At 31.7% G+C, this 17,512-nt stretch overlaps 3 protein-coding genes across 5 annotated transcripts; 2 read left to right on the plus strand and 1 right to left on the minus strand.

Moving 5' to 3' along the window:
* Positions 1-247: 247 nt before the first annotated feature.
* Positions 248-3,454, minus strand: LOC100809859 (embryogenesis-associated protein EMB8). The gene is made up of 8 exons (XM_003539951.5): positions 3,011-3,454; positions 2,812-2,940; positions 2,552-2,683; positions 2,212-2,354; positions 2,007-2,104; positions 1,824-1,918; positions 1,355-1,408; positions 248-766 (listed from the first exon to the last, which is right to left on the minus strand). Exons 1-8 carry the CDS (start codon positions 3,431-3,433, stop codon positions 563-565), a joined length of 1,278 nt encoding a protein of 425 aa, XP_003539999.4. The 5' UTR covers positions 3,434-3,454; the 3' UTR covers positions 248-562.
* A 3,467-nt stretch (positions 3,455-6,921) lies between these two features.
* On the plus strand, positions 6,922-8,266 carry LOC102664077 (uncharacterized). Of its 3 annotated transcripts, none has more exons than XM_006591937.3 (2): positions 6,922-7,178; positions 7,277-8,266. In XM_006591937.3, exons 1-2 carry the CDS (start codon positions 7,162-7,164, stop codon positions 8,157-8,159), a joined length of 900 nt encoding a protein of 299 aa, XP_006592000.1. In that variant the 5' UTR covers positions 6,922-7,161; the 3' UTR covers positions 8,160-8,266. The 3 variants fall into 3 exon arrangements, with proteins under 3 accessions (XP_006592000.1, XP_006591999.1, XP_014619889.1); XM_006591936.3 differs by having other exon boundaries at positions 6,940-7,178; positions 7,256-8,266; XM_014764403.2 differs by having other exon boundaries at positions 6,940-7,178; positions 7,349-8,266.
* A 3,464-nt stretch (positions 8,267-11,730) lies between these two features.
* Positions 11,731-16,732, plus strand: LOC100813084 (probable E3 ubiquitin-protein ligase bre1). Its single transcript, XM_003539957.5, has 2 exons — positions 11,731-12,449; positions 15,779-16,732. The coding sequence occupies exons 1-2, from the start codon at positions 11,986-11,988 to the stop codon at positions 16,419-16,421; spliced, it is 1,107 nt and encodes a 368-aa protein (XP_003540005.1). The 5' UTR covers positions 11,731-11,985; the 3' UTR covers positions 16,422-16,732.
* The last annotated feature ends 780 nt before the right edge of the window (positions 16,733-17,512 follow it).

Consider the following 17,512-nt stretch of genomic DNA (forward strand, 5'->3'; position numbering starts at 1 on the left):
TGAAAGTACGACAGTTGAGTTTTTCAAAAACCATCGTCCTCACACCTCTACGTTTCTTATTATGCTAAATAAACTGCAGCAATGTTTTGCTCATTGATGCCTTTCAAGTTTCAAATCATATTACTACTTTCAGTTTCAGGCTTTAGGATCACTGAAAACCCAGCTACTACAGTAGAAAGAGCGTTCGAGAAGTGTGACTAATAAAGTTAGATAAAATAACAATAAAATTTGCCAATAAGATTTAAAATTAAAAAATAAATTATGAATAATATGAAAGTTAAAACAATTACAGTACTTGTCCAATTTGATAGTTGTTTATTTTTGCTTTCTACAAGACATATCAAAGATAATTTTGAACATTATTGACATTGGCCACCGAGCTACGGCATCCACCTTGTCCTGCTGGACTTCTTGCACAAACAATAGTGTAGTTGCTTCCACACATTAGCATTTCCAGGGATTATGAATTGGCTAAAGAATGTTGCAGGATATATAGATATCTTTTTTTGGCCAGCTTCCAGGATGCATTTGATGTATGAAAAATATCAAGCAGATTGCCACATTATACTTCAAGATGGTACAAGGTCTCTTTACTACCAGGATTACTATTAGTTTCTGGAGTCTTAACTGCTTCACTCTCCAAATATTGAATAAAGTCCATTACCAAAGGATCAGTCCAAGGAGCTCCCAGTGGAGCTTCATCACCAGCAACCCACCCTAGATGGCCACCTTTGGGTGTCACTATTAACAAGCAGTTTGGATTTTCCTGACATGATAAGTGTTATACTTACACTAAGAGTCAAAATAAAACGAATGAATATGCAAATAAAGACAGGCCCCACTTCAGAAATTGTTACAAGGGAAAACAAATAATTTATAACTGCTATCTTCACAACATAGAGTGGTAACGTAGCTGATTTGACTGGATGGCTCTAGTATAAACAAAAGCACAACGCCCAACAATGTGATGATGGTTGAACATGTACCATAACATACTTGAAAATATAATGGAAAAAGGCTATGTTAAAAATAGTAGTAAAAGGGAATGCAATTAAAATAGTGCTATCAGCATTTGAATCCCATATTTTTGAAATTTTGTTACAATTCAATTTCCAAAGAAGGATAAATAAGATTATACAAAAACAAAAAATTATTGTAAGTCATACAGCACTACCATTATCATCTTTTACCATGTATCAATAAATGAAATTGACAAGTCAGAAATATTTCTACCTCTATCCATTCTCCCTTTCCCATTTTTCATCTCCCTTAATCCATTATCAAACATATTAGTCAAGAATGGAATGGTAACACTAAATTTCATAATCACACCTCTCAAGATAAAATTGCATACCTCGATATCTTCACGAGGAATTCCCCTATTTGGAGCAATCGGATCATTGGCTGCCTGAAAAAAATAAGAGATTCTTTTGAGTTCTATAACTTGCTATTTATTTACTCACAACAAAAGGTACAAAAACCTAAGCAGTCCCAGTTCTAATAATCTAGAGATCAGGGCTAGTGCCGCTTGGGTTACAATCTCAATGGCTTGATTTATAAATTATAATAACAAATGTCAGTCTAGATTGAAGATTCATTGGAGAATTCCTATACACTTTTTTTTTGGTAATATAAGGGAAGCATTGTGTCATACTACTTTTAAGAGAGATAGTATGACAAGATCAATAAATGGAGTTGAAAAAGAATAATTGACAAAAATATTAATCAAGATAACAATGCAGGAAGTAGGTTTTCATTTCAATTTTATGCAACTAAATCTCAAAAGGAACAGATAAATTTATTTTTTGAGTTGAATTTTTCACCTGGATGCAAAGCAAAGGGGTTCTAACATGTTTTATGGAATCTGAACTGCTTGAATTAGAATAGTATTCGTCCACAGACTTGAATCCAAAAGAAACTGCGAAGCCTCACATATGAGTATCTGAGCAGAGATAATTCACAATTGTGATCTATCTATCAAGCTTCCATTAAGTAGGGGCACATACCACGGGTCAGTGCATCATCAAACTCCCTAACAGACTTGGCATTGGCTGCCAGTGGAATGTTATATTCACCACCAATATCTTCAAAGAGTAAAACATGCCTATACTCAAAAAAGAAAAATACAAGACATTAGTGATACATCATGTCCAGCAAATGGATTCATTAATAAGTGGCTAGAATAACCACAATAACATAAATTAGCATCACTTGTTGAAAATCTTGCGAAGAGCCTTTGAAAGGGCCTTGTCATAAATAATGTTAAAGCCCTTTCGGAAGTCCTCATCAGCCACAACCAAATTGAAAGGATTACACAACGATACAGCACCAGAAAGTGGACAATTGTGCGATTCCTGAAAGTGGCAAATGAAAAATATATATAACATGGAAGACGTGGAATACAATGGAAAAACCTAGCTATATAGAAATCACTAGCCTAATGAACATAAACTTCAAAAATAAAAAACCACGGACCAAAATAAAATTAACACAAAGCATTATTTCTTTTGCAGGACAAACAAATTAACGCAGGAATGAGCAACAATGGTACCTGACCCAAGTAACGAACAAGAATGTTGGCCCCAAGTGACCACCCTATGGCATATACATTAGCATTGGGGTATCTACCAGTGACATGGGAAACAACCTCACGCATATCTCCCAAAAATGAAGCCGAATAGAACTGCAAATCAGTGTCACAAATAGTAAGGTTTTCTTTGGATAAATTTCTCCTTAAGCGCTGCTTATAAGAGAAGAAAATAATGAATTATACTCAACTCATATAGAGTTGCAAGTTGAAATAGTATTGACCTGAGGAGTAGTAACAGGGCTATCTCCACAGCCGCGGCTATTAAACACGACAACACGACAACCTTTGCTTCGAGCTCTAACTAACATGTGTCTCACGTAAGCATCCCCACTACCTCCGGTTAAACCTGGCTGCACATTTCCTTCACATTAACAAAAAATTGGAAGATAAAAAAAGTTTTTTTTTTTTGTTAGAACAGACCAACAAGATGAGGAGTGGAGAATCGGGGGGCAAGCGACGGTCGTCGCCGGAGACCCAGTCGAGGGCGACGGCGCCGCCGTCCTGGGTCCTGAGGCACTCGCGGCGGAGCCTGACGTCGGGGACTGAGCGGAAGAAGGAGGCGAAGATGGTTTCGATGTGGCGGTTGGCGGCGAGAAGAGGAAAAGCATGATAGGGGCGAGACAAGTGGGGGAGAACAGGGAGAAAACGGTCACGTGCGCCGCCGAGGACTTCGAAGGAGGGCATGGTTACGGCGGAGGAGGTGACGTGGCGGGCGGAGAAGGACAAGTGGAGGGGTGTGAATAGTACATTGTTATTGTATGGGCGAGAAAAAAGGGGTAAGGACCCCACCACTGACCTTGCCATTGGATCGACTATCTTCCTTTTTGAAAAAAAAAAAATCATTTTATCTAGAAGTCTCTCTATTTATGCACCATACTAGTGGACGGTGGTGCCTATTTTGACTTTGCAATTTTGTTTTGATATAATACTTAAAAATAAAAATGTACTAATAAATACTGATTAAAAAATTAAAAGTGTTTTTAATATTATAATATAAATGTTTGTTTTTAATTTTTAGGTAAAATATAACTTTTATCATTTTATGTGTGCAAACCACACCTTCTTAGAAAAAAAATGTGACTGGCATTCTTCTTAATAACAAAAAACTGAATTAGTTTTTAAAATAGCTCTACAAATTAAGTTAGTGTAATTTACTAATAAATAAAATATTTTAAAAAATCACCAAAAAAAATTAATAATTACTTATCTTGCACTAAGTAAATTATAACTGAAGAGAAAATATATTATGTATCGTATTTGTATGCTATCATCTATTTATATAACGATTATATATGATAAGTTTATTAGATTTTATTATAATTATCTTAAAATTCATGCAATTTTTTAAAGAAAAAAAATGATTCACAGTACAGTTATTAAATTCAAATTTCATTACAAACGTAAAGAACTAATGTTTTACAATAGGAAAAGGATGTTTGTTTTGTTTGAGTTCATTAAGTTTTGGATGATTTTTTTTATAGCAATTAACTATTTCACATTATGTACACAAAAAGTATAAGTCACTTAAGAAAATGGCTTTAAAACTCTATAACATTTTTTATGTTGTTAAAGAAAATAAAAGAAAAATGTTTTATAAACACTTAATGTGTTATTACATCTAAAAAAAAAGAAAAATATAAAATTTTTTTCGTTCAAAAAATTATTGATGTTTAAGATTTTTTCATAAATATCAATTAATAAAGTAAGCATTCATAAAGAATTAGTACTTATTACGGAACATTGAATTAAAACATCATTGTTCTTTTTCTTAATTTTAATAAATGAATTATTAAGTATTCTAAGACAATATTATTTATTACATGACAAAATTAAAATAAATATTTGAATATCTCATTAAAAAGTGAGAACATCAATCAATTTAGTTTTTTTTAAAGGTTTAAACATTGGTCATTTTGGGACGTCGAAATATCATAGAGTTTAAAATATAAATATAAATATCATATAATTCCTTAAATATATTAACTATTGTTCTTAAAATATGGAGAATTTTAATTAACAAATTGATAAGTTTTAAAATTAAAAAATGGTTAGTTATTAACTAAAATGAACTTTATTACAATTAACAGTAGGCGATCTTAGATATTGATGAATTTAATGACAAAAGTATATAATATTTGTTAATTTTATTATAAATTTGTTAATAGTATGGTGATTTTAAATTTTGATAATAAAAATTTATATTTAAAAAAAAATCAATTAATAAGGTGTTGATCTCGCTAATCCATATTTATATCCATCTTTCAAACGGATAATCAAGACAAAGTTATTTAGGTAATTCTTTTTTAATTCAAAATTATTAAAATTATTTTTTAAAACTATTATATATCTTATTTATATTGTGCTAATTCATATTTATATCTAACCCTAACATAGGTATTCATACTAGAGTAAATTTATTGCGATATTTTTTTGTAATCATTATTTTTTTTATGTCAAGAGACTCTTGGATATTTAAATTTAATATATATTAATGTATACCACTTTTGTATGAAGGGAAACATGTTTAATTTTTTTTATATCAAAATATTCTTTTTTTTAATTTGATAGTATAATTTTTTTTATTTTTTAAACTACTATATATTTTATCTATATCTTATTAAACATATTATTGAAACTTGTGCATTGCATGTGTAACCATATTTGGGGTAATTGATTTTGGTAATCAATTTTTTTATAATCATAGATTTTGGAAGGCAAGAGTTTTCATTATATCCATGGATGAAAAAAAAAGTATCATGAAGAATTTAGGCTTAATTTTTTACCATTGCAAGTTTGCATTTTTTTAAAATTTTGTTCCTATAAGATTGTTGGTTCATTTTAGTTCCAATACATTTTTATTTTTTCAGTTTTGGTCTTCATAAAAAAATTTCGTTCTTTTGTAGTCCCTGTGGGTCTGTATTTTTTTAATGTTGACACCTATAAACGAAAAATTGCGGGACTAGAAATGAAAAATTGCACTCTTAAAGGAGCTAAAATAAAAAAAGGTACAAATTTATAAGAATAAAAAATCTTATAGGGACTAAAACTAAAAAAACATAAATTTATATGGACTAAACATGAACAAAAAAGTTTATAAAAACTAAAATTAAAAAAACACAAACTTAGAGAGAATAAAAATATTTAAACCAATAATTTATTAGCTAAAATTCACAAGCCTAAAAAGTAATTTTTTTTATATAAAAGTAGTAAACGGTAAGAGTCACTATAAGACAAGTATGCTTAAATACACTCCTTTTTACTGACCCAAAATTCCATATGTATTCATAATAATAAATATGACAAATTTATAACATATATGAGATTTAGTTCATGAGGTTTTGCTTCTAGACATATAAATTTAGACATTTATTGATGGCAAAAAAATCAAGTAAAAGTTGTCATATTCTCTGTCAGTGTTATATTTTTATCACAAATGTTTATGTCCATTTTTAAGGTTAAAAAAGAAATACAAAGAGTAAAATATGTTTTTCGTCTTCATAAAAATTGTCACATGTACATTGGTTATACTACACTTGAACTTATATTTTGGCCAAAAAATAACATAATTCAATTTTGTGAAGAGAGAAAGCGTTCTAAAAATTTTGTAGGAATAAATTTCAAATATTTTCATATTTATGAGGATAAAAATTATATTTTAGCCAAAAGTAAAATACTCAAATTATTTGTTTATCTTATGCATTGCACCTATCAAAAAATTAGTAGAGAGGATTAGAGGTGTCATAAAATATTTAAAATAAAGAGTAATTTATATATTACTACTCTAAACAAAAACCCATAACTTGACCCAAACTAGAAATAAAAGTAAAATTAGTGTTGAACAAGTGTAAGGTCTCCAACTCAAGATGTTTAGTGGGCTTCTTAGGATAACAAATAATTTCTTATTTCTTTTTTTCGTGAGAGCAAGTCTAGCTAGCATGGTGAGTTTCTTAGGTTTTGGCGTTCATATTTATATAAGCATCTCTAAAGTTTTTTAAGAATTTTTTTTCAAATCCCAAAAAAATGAGAGAAACATAATTAAAAATAAATAAAAATATATATAAAAATGTGAATTATTTAATATTTTTTATCATTAAAGTATATGAATGCCTTAAATGTGACAGGGTGGAAATCATGTAAATTAATTTAATATCCTCTAAAATATATCAAAAGTAGTAATTGGAGATGCTCCAAGAATCAAGAACCAAACAAGTGGAAGAATGAAGAATCAAACCGCACAAAAGCAATGGCAGTAACTAGACGACAGAGAAAAGTGGTTTGCTAAAATATGATAGGGAATATATTAGATGCAAGTTAATCAGTGGAAGAATAACGCTTTGGTTGCAGTGAGATGGAGTGCAAAGATTTTTCTGTAGTATGTATCAATTATTATAATTTTGCCATGTGAACCATTTCTTCAGTAACAACACAAGTCTGCACGCAGTCTCAACGTGTTGGATAATCATATAAAAAGATGGGAAACAGTCATCTTCTTGGTAACAGAGGTCCTCAACTAATTCCTTGCCGGTTACAGCTGGGAAGATCTGCTGCAATCGACGTGTCCAGACGCGTGGATGAAGGAATTAACGAGGTATGGACTCTGTTATACACCATAAAGGAATCGTGGTGGAATTTCTTTTATAAGTATTCAACTAATTGTATGCTCAGCTTGACAAAATATGTTGACAGTGACGGTAATCTCTGCATGGTAAAGTTGAGCCTGGATGAAACTGATGTGTATTCAAACTGGGGTGATTTCAGCTTTACCATACAAAGAACTGGAACATCCAGTTTTCTTCAGATGCACCCCAACATGGTGTGGGCGGATTTTCAATCCATTATGTCGATGAAGACCAACAACGCCGTTGATGCATGTGGCGTCTCTACGCAAACGGTACTTTACTTGTATAGGAGAGGAAAGAGGGGGGGTCTTGTTGTTACGGAGTGCAAGAGAAATAGAGGGGATAAAGAGGCTAATGCGGTGACCATGGCACACTACTTTGCTAACAGTGACGATGACAAAGATATCGGGCTTTCTGTTGTTGCCAAGATTCGTGCTGCATTAAATGGAAAATTGGATGTAACTGTTGAAGGCCCTGAGCAACACCCTGCTTTTTCACTACTTCACATGTTTGATGAAGTTAATAGAACCAGGAGTTGGAAGCCTGCTATTTTCTCTCATTGTGCTGCCAACATTCGTGGTGCCAGAGAACCAGGTAACCGGCAAAATGTAAGAATAATTGACAATGGTGACTGTGAAAAGTACATGGGGGGTCCTATTGGTTGTCACATTGAAAGATATGAGGATCATAGAAGGCTTGTGCTCTCTGACAGTGAAGACATATTACCACGTCGTGCTCGTGCCCACCGGCAAAAGGCAAGAGGAATTGTCAATGGTGCAAGGCTCATGGGAAATGATCGCCGGTCAATGTTTTTGCAGCCCGAGGACGACGACACTGACGACGGCGATGGAGTTCGATTTCCACGATGTAGTGGCAACATCAGTGTTAACATTGCTCAAGAGCACAAGTTATTCTTCCAGCCTGCTGCTAATCCCTTTATCAACAAGTAACTACCAGCGACCATCTTGGAGAAGAAAATAAATTTAGGTGCTTTTGTTTTTGTTTTTTATTTAGTGCGCTGATTGTTATATTATAAATCCCAGAAAAGATGTTCAAAGTTGTGTCTGTTTGTAACCTACTAGTACTTTACATCTGAAATTGGGATTTTGCAATGCTACTTTGGGCTATAGTGATAATGGCTAGGCGCCTTAACCTCCAACAAGCTAAGTTATCTTTGAGTTGAGATGGATTCTCTGTTTGCTATCACCACTGGTTCAGGAGATTAGAAGACTTCCTTCAGATATGTCTATAGAGAGTCTTAAAAGGAAGCCAGAGGAGTTTCGTTTATGCGCTGTAATATAGCTCTTTTGTTTTAACTTCATATATATACATATATATATATATATATAAGTCATAACTCATAAATACCTTATGGTTTGAAACTATTTTTTTTTTAAAAAAAGATAAAAATCGACAAGGCTGTTTGCATTGGGAAGCACGATACTCTACCAAAAAAACAAATGAATCATGTGAAAAATTAAAAATTTGGTAACCAATATTTATGAGTTTATTTGTCTTCTAAAATATGATATGATGATAAATTGATTCTTACAACAAATTAATGTTGTCAATAAATTTATGAAACTATCAAAATTAAATGTCAAAATAATATTTTATTTTCATAAGACTACCGAAACACATGGAGATTTAGAACATCAAGGCCATGAAATCATAAATAGTGAAAACTAAAAACAAAGGTTGTCAATGATCGAGATTAAAAACAAAAGTCATGTGAACTGTAAAAATTTATAAGAAAATTGTAATGATTTTTAATGGTTAGAACTTATACTTCATAAATATCAAATTTGTATCTTATAATAAGAGTTAGAAATTGTAAACAACTTACATGTCCTAAGTCCTCTGACTGTACAGGTTGATAAATTACTATAATGTTCTAACTATAGTTATGACAATTAGATTGAAATGACCTATTCGACCAATTGGATAAAGAATCGGCTTGTTGTTTGGTCCATTAACTTGAAAAAATGGACATTTTCATTATCGATCCAACCAATCCAAAATCAGTACAAAACTAATGTAGATAAACTGGTTTGAATCAGTGTTTATATGAAATATTTTTTAAAAAACAATTATTATTAGTTTAAAACATTTTTAAGATAAGTAAAAACACGTGAACACATAATTTAGTCAATTATATTAATTTACAATTTTAATATACTAGTTTCTTATAAATTTATACTATATTAATCTGTCATTTTTATTTTTTATTCTATGTATACACTTGCTATTGTTAAAGAATATTGTTGTATTTTATTAAAATTTAAACTTAAGTGTTATGGTACATGTGATTTAGATTTTTATGTTTGTTATGAATGTTAATAACATATGAAATGATATTTATATTTTTGTTTGTAGTATTATAAAGTTATAATATTATATTTATCTAATACTACTACTACTATTATTATTATTGACTCGACCACAATTTAACTATTAAGCTTTTATATTATAAAAATAAATTTTACTTTTAAAATGATCTGACCAATTCAATGACCAATCTAATTTGTAAAACATGGGTTCCTACCACCATTTCAATTGTCTTTATTTTCTTGCACGTCTCCTTCTTCCTCCTACTTTTAATTGTCCAAACGTCACTTTTTTTACTTCTTAACCATTATTTTTTTTTCTCATGACGATTTCCTTTTTTAACTTTACTTATTCATTTCGTAATCTCAATTTAATTTCTTCTTTAAACTCGTATTCTCTTAATTTCCTACACCTTTATTTTCATTGCACATTTACGCTTACCGCACTTTTACTTAACATTTTAGAAGCCTCTAATTTTACAATTTATTCTCTTGATAAATATTTGATGAGATTTATAAAAAAAAAAAAAAAACCATGACCTCAGAATTAAAGACTACAAAGGAGGATAAAAGTTTCCAAAAGAATTACATGTTCCATTCCTCGAAGTACAAGATTATGTTTGTTGACAAAAGGCATAAAAATTCACTATCAACATTTTCTTAATTTTTTCCACTTAACATACAATAAACGAGTTAAATTTTTGGTCTTAGTGAGACTTGAATCTTGGTGAGGCTTAAAGTAATATAACCACCACAACAAATAGTCAATTGTTTATTTTATATGCAAAAATTTCAACACATTTAACAGTAAATTAATTCATACAATTCAATCGTTTATCCACTAACTCAATATTATGTTAGATTTTCATCATAATTTTTGTATAGTGTGAAATTGATTGGAAAAAAAGTCAACCATAATGCATGAGTTTAGACCATGAAGTAAAAAAAAAAAAAGAACACCGTGTATGAAATAAGAGTAGTGTTACCAATATACTTTTTAGTATACTATTTGTAACACATTGTATACTAATGGTTCAAACTTAATGAAAATTGCAAACCTATAAAAGAACTCATTCATTAAATAAGTTGGACACCCCCTCCAAAAAAAAATGTAAGCTTTAATAATTTTGAAGAAAATAATAAAACAATAAAATAATTTCTCTTAAAAAGAGTATAAGTATGTTAATAACATTTGTCCTATAATAATAAGCTATGCTTGGATAGCACTCTCCCTAAAATAATGATGTTGGGATAATTTGCATATGTACATGTGTGTGGGTGAGAGTACAATTTTTTGCATTCGAAAATAAAAAGTATCATTTAATATTATTTCATGCCAGAGAGTAATATTTTAATAAAATTTAAAAAATTATTGTTTAATCAAATTAAACTTCATTAAGATATTCAATAACCTATAATTCAATTATTAGAATTTTATTTATAGTTATAAGGCGTGATTACATTTTGAAAAAAAAAGTTAAATTTTAGGTCAAATACATTTTAGTTTTTTTTTATAAAAAAATTGGTTTTATTTTCTAATTTGAAAATAATAATTTTAGTCTTTATATTTTCAAGAGTAAATTATATATACCATTTAAGAAAATTACACCGGTTCGCATCTCCTTCTTTAACTAATGTCTTTCTTTTGTTTTTAAGACCTATGCAAACCCCTTAAATGTCCTCTAAGCATTTGACATTTGACCGGAGTAACCATATGAGTTCACAATTTTGATTTAAAAAAAACTAAAAAAAATGAAGTAAAAAAGTTAAAAATCTTGAAACTTTCTACAATAATATACATGTAAATTTGAATATATTTGAATCTAATTTGAGCTAAAAAATAACATATTTAAATTTTATACATAAGAAATATGTGAAAAATTCATTCAACATAATTATTGAATAAATTAAAATAAAATATGAATAAATTTTCATAGCATTAATTTGTGACACTTTGATCTAATCTATTTTTCACAATAACTTTTGTAACATATTTATCTTTTATTGTCACCTATACTCTTTCTTAACCATACAAACAAAAACAAAAATTAATGAGTAAATGAATTTATCAATTTTTTTCACTTTAATAAACTAAAATTTAAATTTTTGTTTTTGTGAAAAAAATTATTAATATTTTACACGTTTAAAAGCAAAAATAACTATTTATTATATAAAATAATAAAGTAAAAACAGAGACATCTGGGTCATACTGCATTCCGCAGGGTGAGAGTGTAGACGGGGAATAGAATTGTGTTCATCTATGAAAGAAAAGAACGACACAAACTATAAGATCATGAAACGGGGAATTTAGTTTTTGGAGAAAAGGAAGTAAAGACACACTCCCTCCTCCTCCTCCTCCTGCTCTGTCTCCGGCTTCAATTTCGGATTCCAAATTGAGTTGATTTCGGAGATTATAAATTTTCTTTTACTTTTTTATTTTTGCGAAAAAATGGAAGAGGCAAAGGCATTGCACCAGCAACAACAACAACAACAGCAGCAGCAACAACTTCTGCTACAACAACAGCAGCAACAACAACATCAACAACATTATCTGCTCTTACAGCAGTTGCAGAAGCAGCAACAGCAACAACAGCAAGCTGCCGCCATTTCTCGCTTCCCTTCCAACATTGACGCTCACTTGCGTCCTATCAGACCCCTCAATCTCCAACAAAACCCTAACCCTAGCCCCAATCCCGCTCCCAACCCTAACCCTAATCCCCTCATCAATTTGCATCAGAACCCTAATTCCAACCATCTACCACCGCCACAGCAACCGTCGCAACAGCAGCAGCAGCAGAAGATTATTCGACCGGGAAACCAGATGGAGCTCCAGATGGCGTACCAAGACGCGTGGCGGGTCTGCCACCCGGACTTCAAGCGACCCTTCTCTTCTCTTGAAGATGCCTGCGAGAGGTTTGATCTTTAACCCTACCAACATTCTGCTTTCTGTTTTTCTTTTTGGTCACTGTGGAAACAATGATGGCGTTTTTTGTGTGTTTGAATTTCAATTTTATGTTCCTTTTTGCTGTTCTGACTTGTGCTACTATATTTTCTTTTTCTAACCTTGCTAACTGTGATTTGCCTGCTATTTTTCTTAATTACTTGAGATGAGTTGCGCCAAGTTTTTAGTATAGAAAGAAATAAGACTCTCTCTCTCTCACATGCTCACTCGTCTTTCCTCAATTGCTGATATCTATCATGTTTTATGTGTGCTTTATTAGTAATAATTAATTTACATTAGGATGGGAGAAGAAGTGATATCTCGCAACACTTGGCCATTCCCAAAGTAATTGTATGAGTGGCAAGTGGTTGTTGAAGAGGCTTGTTTAATCATTTAATGCCTTTCCCTGAAAGTTGGAAAGATCTCACTGGTGTTAATGACAAATAACTTTTGAATTTATCTGACATACCATGAAACACTTCTTGAACTGTAAATTTGTAAGATTAAGATTGTCATTGAAGCTTTAGGACAGAATTTTCTGGGGTGCCAGTGCTGTAGATGGTTTGCTTTTTGACGGCTAAAAATATTAGGAAGAGTTGAGAAGATGAGCTGCCCTTGTAAACAGTAAATATAGAGGCTCATTTTGTTGTGTATAAAAGATTGAAAAATTTGATATATAATAGCCTTTTTGGTGCTATTGTATTGATGTATAATTTTTTATTGCAGATGTGGGCTATCTGCAGTGTGGTTTAGATCAGGAACTATGTTCATGGCCTTGCAATCACTTTATTGCAGCTTATTCAGAATTATTTTTTGGACTTAATTCAGAGTCTTATTTTGCTCAAAGCTCCCTGTTTTATGATTTATGTTTTTGCCTTTACCATTAAGTCAATAATCTTTGAATCAGAAAAAGCCCTTTCTGTTAAATGGAGCTATTAATCATGTTGGGATAGTTTAGATTTGAGTATATCAGGGAATCTTCTTCAAGAAGTAATCACACAGAGATGAGTATATGTTAATTTAGATTGATATATAGAGGAAGCTTGATTCCTCAAGCAATTACATATGAGAGGTATGACAAAATACTAGAATTATTAGATAAATATTGGTATATTACTTAATCTGTTGCAGCTTGCAATGAAATAAGTCCTTTGCATGATATATTCTTGTCCTACCATAGATAAACTAATGTCAGTGATGTTTCTGTTTTCATTGTGTGAAAATAGGATGTAAGAGTTACAGTAATGCTGTTGATCATACTTCTTTTTTCTTTACGTTTTAAATTTTATTTTTGAGAGAAGGGGTTGTAAATGTGATTATGTTGAACTCTCCAATAAAGATTAATGCTTGTTTGGAAATTGCTTTTTTTTTCCCTTCTGGAGAAATAATAACTTATTTTTTAAAAGTTCTCTCTGGAAGTTGGTAAAATAAGCAATTATTTCTTCAAGATAAACTAAACCAAACACACACTAACTTGTGGAATTTCTGGAGTAACCTTAGGAGAATCAGATGGAATATGTTTGTGAAGAGAAGTAGTAGATTTCATTGGCATGCCTCTTATTTCATTGATGAACCATTGGAGAGATTCATGTTACTGTGTATTTTAAAGGTGGCCTTCAATATTACAACCTTTCCAAGTTTCAACTATATTTTATACTTTTCTCCATCTTTTTTCTTAATAAGTTTTCTGTTGTTCAGTAGGGAATGGATTTCATTTCATGAGTTAAAAGGAAAAAGCCAAAACTGTCGATTGTATTTCGTGAGTGTTTGGGATATGTCTAGCTGTGAGCAGGCATCTGCTGGTGACTAGGTGTCTCACACTGGTCACAGGGTGGCTCAGCTTACTTGCAACCATTGTTTGTGTGTTGATGAGTGCCTGTTCCTGAATAAGATTTCTCCATTGCTCTACCCCACCCAAATATTTTTTTAGTCTTTTTAGAACTGTTTATTTTTTATGAATTGATTTCTAATTAGCAATCATTTTTCTTCATGATGCTAATTTCTGGGTATTTAAACGAAAGTATGAGATGTTGATGATTGTTTAGATGTGATTACAAAGATAATGAAAGTAACTTTGGTCATTGCTGATGCAGCCTGGTTTCTTCCATTCATTTAAGCAGATGTAAGCCAAAAATCTAATCAATGTTTCTGTTATATGCTTAATGCTTATAGCCCTATAGGCTCTATATGGATAACGATTAGTTGGCATCAGTTTTCTGGTCTGAATACTGATTCTATCTCTTTTCTTGCAATTTCTCTTCTCTCACTGCAACCTTCTTCTCCTTATGTAGATTGCTATGCAGCTACAGAATACTCTCATGTTGATTTCTCCTTTTTAATTGATTTGAAGTTAAATTCTAATCTGTCATTTTGGTCTTAGTATTGAGTAATCTTTGATCTTCTGTGATATTTGACTCCATGTCATGTTTTGTTCCTCTGCTTTTAGAATTGTTTAGCATGTCATATTGTCATCCACTATCCCAAATTCATTTTCCTTGTCATTGACACTGATTCTAATAACATATACAAGTTTTTCTATTTATTTATGTTTGGGGCCATATAATTAAATTGTTATCTATTACCATATCCTTATTTGTAATTTTACTATATGCATATTTTATTTAGATATAGTTCTGCAGAACCTATAACATTTTGATTCTATCAAATTTAATCCTTGCTCTATCATATTGCAATTGATATGTGGCAATTTTCTTCAATCAAGGGCAACGGAACTGAATGTTGATTTATTGTAATGTAGAAATCGACTGAGAACTCTACTTGTTTATAACTATTACTGCAAATCTGTGATGTTTTCCATTTTAGTAAATCTGACCATATGATTTCATGGGGGGCCTTGATTTGCTTGATATGGCATTCATGATGACCTCGCCATAATGAAAATACACACATTAATGATTCATTTTTTTGCTGTGCACAATTTAGTTTTTTAATGGTCGGATATGATAAATTAAAACAACAATCACTGGTGTGTAACTTCCTATTACTTGCTGTAGATATGTCTTATCATAGCATTACATTCTTTTTGGTCCTGATTGCATTTCATTGAAATATGCTCTACCAATCTAAACATAATAGTTCTCATTTGAGTTTTTTTTCTTTAGCCAGTAAGTAGTATTTATTTTTTCATTAAAAAGAATGAATAATGCTTGTACGGTGGTACCTCCCCCCCAAAAAACAAGGGAAAAACCCTAATGAACACTTCTTAAACTTTAATTTTAAGTCTAATACAATTTCGTGGATTTCTTATGTTTCAGAATTTCCCTAAATTTTCCTCTTGCAGGTTGTTGCCTTATCATGTTGTGGCAGACTATGAAGAAGAAGAGGATGATAGGATTCTTGATTCTGACACTACTGGCCAGATGCTTTCACGGTCCCAGCAGTGGGATAATAATATTACTGCTAAAATTGCTGAGTTCACGGCAACTTTTGAGAAACAAGCACTTGCCTTCAACATAATAACCCAAAAGAGAGGTTTGGGGGAGTTCCGGTCTGAGGAGAGACTGATGATTGAGCAGGCACTTCTCCAAGAAGAAAAACGGGCTTTCTATGAATTAAGAGCAGAAATAGAGTCCAGGGAGAAGGCTGGTCGTGAAGCCCATGAGGCTAAATTACGGATGGCAGCAATGTTTCAAGCAGAACAGGCTCGGGCAGATTTACAGTCTCATGCTGAAATGATGTCTCGAGTGCCCATGAGAGGGAGTGCACTAGGATCCCAAGGCAATGACATTGTGATTGGCCATGACATGGGAGAGCAGGATCAGGGAGGTAACCCAGGTGAGATGATTAATGGATGGGGAAACAATACACAAAGAGATGAGAAGGAGCCATCTGAAGATTTCTTGAATGATGAAGCCGAAAATGGAGACATTGGGACCCAGGATGGCTGGCGTGAAGTTGGTGAATTTGATTTGAATGCCAGGTGATTCTCGACAGTGATTGAATGAAACCTTTCGGGAGAGTTTTTATTACGTGTAAGGGATTAATATCCATTTTAAAAATCATCATCTTGGGTATCAATCATTGGCTTGAAGTTAGTATCTTAGATTACTTTTCAAGATCAAAATCTATTTCACAAGGGCGCAAGGAAAACTATTGAACCAGTACTAGATTGGATGAATATCAAAGTTTATGCTCTTACACTAGTGTAGTGCACATGGTTGGATCATTAGGTCCTCTCGAGTGTTATGTAAGCACACAAATTCTGACAAATGTATATCTTTAGTTTTCGGGGAAACTCTGGTTTCATCGTTTTGGCATCTAATTTTTCAGGTTGCTAACAAATCTTTACTACCATTATAAAAGCAAAAAAAAAAAAAAAATGCATTTTTGATAGCGTGGATTTGTTGCGGGATAGTAGGGGTAAAATCTGACCATTGTTGTCAACGAAAATGTTTGAACATGTTTTTGGGAACAAACAGCCTTGTGAGATGTGATGCGATAGAAGAATGAAAGAAAATATAAATAAAAGTGAAGTATGTAAACACGCTGTAAATAACAGAAATCTTGGCAGCGCTTTCTGTGACAAAATTTGTTCGAGTACCCACTTCTTTTTCAGATACTCGTATGTATATTACAAATTGATTGATACGTGTTGGGATCATAATTAAATTTCAACGAAGGCATTTGTTAAGTGCAGCTTAATTTTTTGATAGAGATGCATAAAGTCGAAGAGGTTGTTTCGGGATGAAATTTTAAATGCATCGGGATCCTAAAAATTGGGATAACATGATAATAAAAAATGTATTCACAATGTGAGATAAATTGTTGTTGAGGACAAGAAAATTTGTTTATTAGCAATTTGTTGTAAAAGTTTTAAAAGTATGTAAGGCATTTATCAAGTAAATAGTTTACATGAATAATATGAAATAAAATTATTGGCTAAAGATTTGCTGCCGACAACATGAGACAAATTTGTGGATTGGAAATTAGTTGTTGACAATACAGTGATAAATTTGTCGACTAAAGATGTGCTGCTGACAGTATAGAATACGCATGCAAACTAATTTATATCAAC

This window comes from Glycine max, chromosome 12, assembly GCF_000004515.6.
Source record: "Glycine max cultivar Williams 82 chromosome 12, Glycine_max_v4.0, whole genome shotgun sequence".
Lineage (NCBI taxonomy): Eukaryota > Viridiplantae > Streptophyta > Magnoliopsida > Fabales > Fabaceae > Glycine > Glycine max.

What these genes read in the sequence shown, in the direction of transcription:
- LOC100809859 (XM_003539951.5), bottom strand. Translation starts at nt 3,433, where the DNA reads ATGATTTTTTTTTTTTCAAAAAGGAAGATAGTCGATCCAATGGCAAGG. An exon ending in GCCCTGTTACTACTCCTCAG is followed by an intron (nt 2,684 to 2,811) that starts GTCAATACTATT and finishes ACTGATTTGCAG; the next exon opens with TTCTATTCGGCTTCATTTTT. An exon ending in TTGTTCGTTACTTGGGTCAG is followed by an intron (nt 2,355 to 2,551) that starts GTACCATTGTTG and finishes TGCCACTTTCAG; the next exon opens with GAATCGCACAATTGTCCACT.
- LOC100813084 (XM_003539957.5), top strand. Translation starts at nt 11,986, where the DNA reads ATGGAAGAGGCAAAGGCATTGCACCAGCAACAACAACAACAACAGCAG. An exon ending in CTTGAAGATGCCTGCGAGAG is followed by an intron (nt 12,450 to 15,778) that starts GTTTGATCTTTA and finishes TTCCTCTTGCAG; the next exon opens with GTTGTTGCCTTATCATGTTG.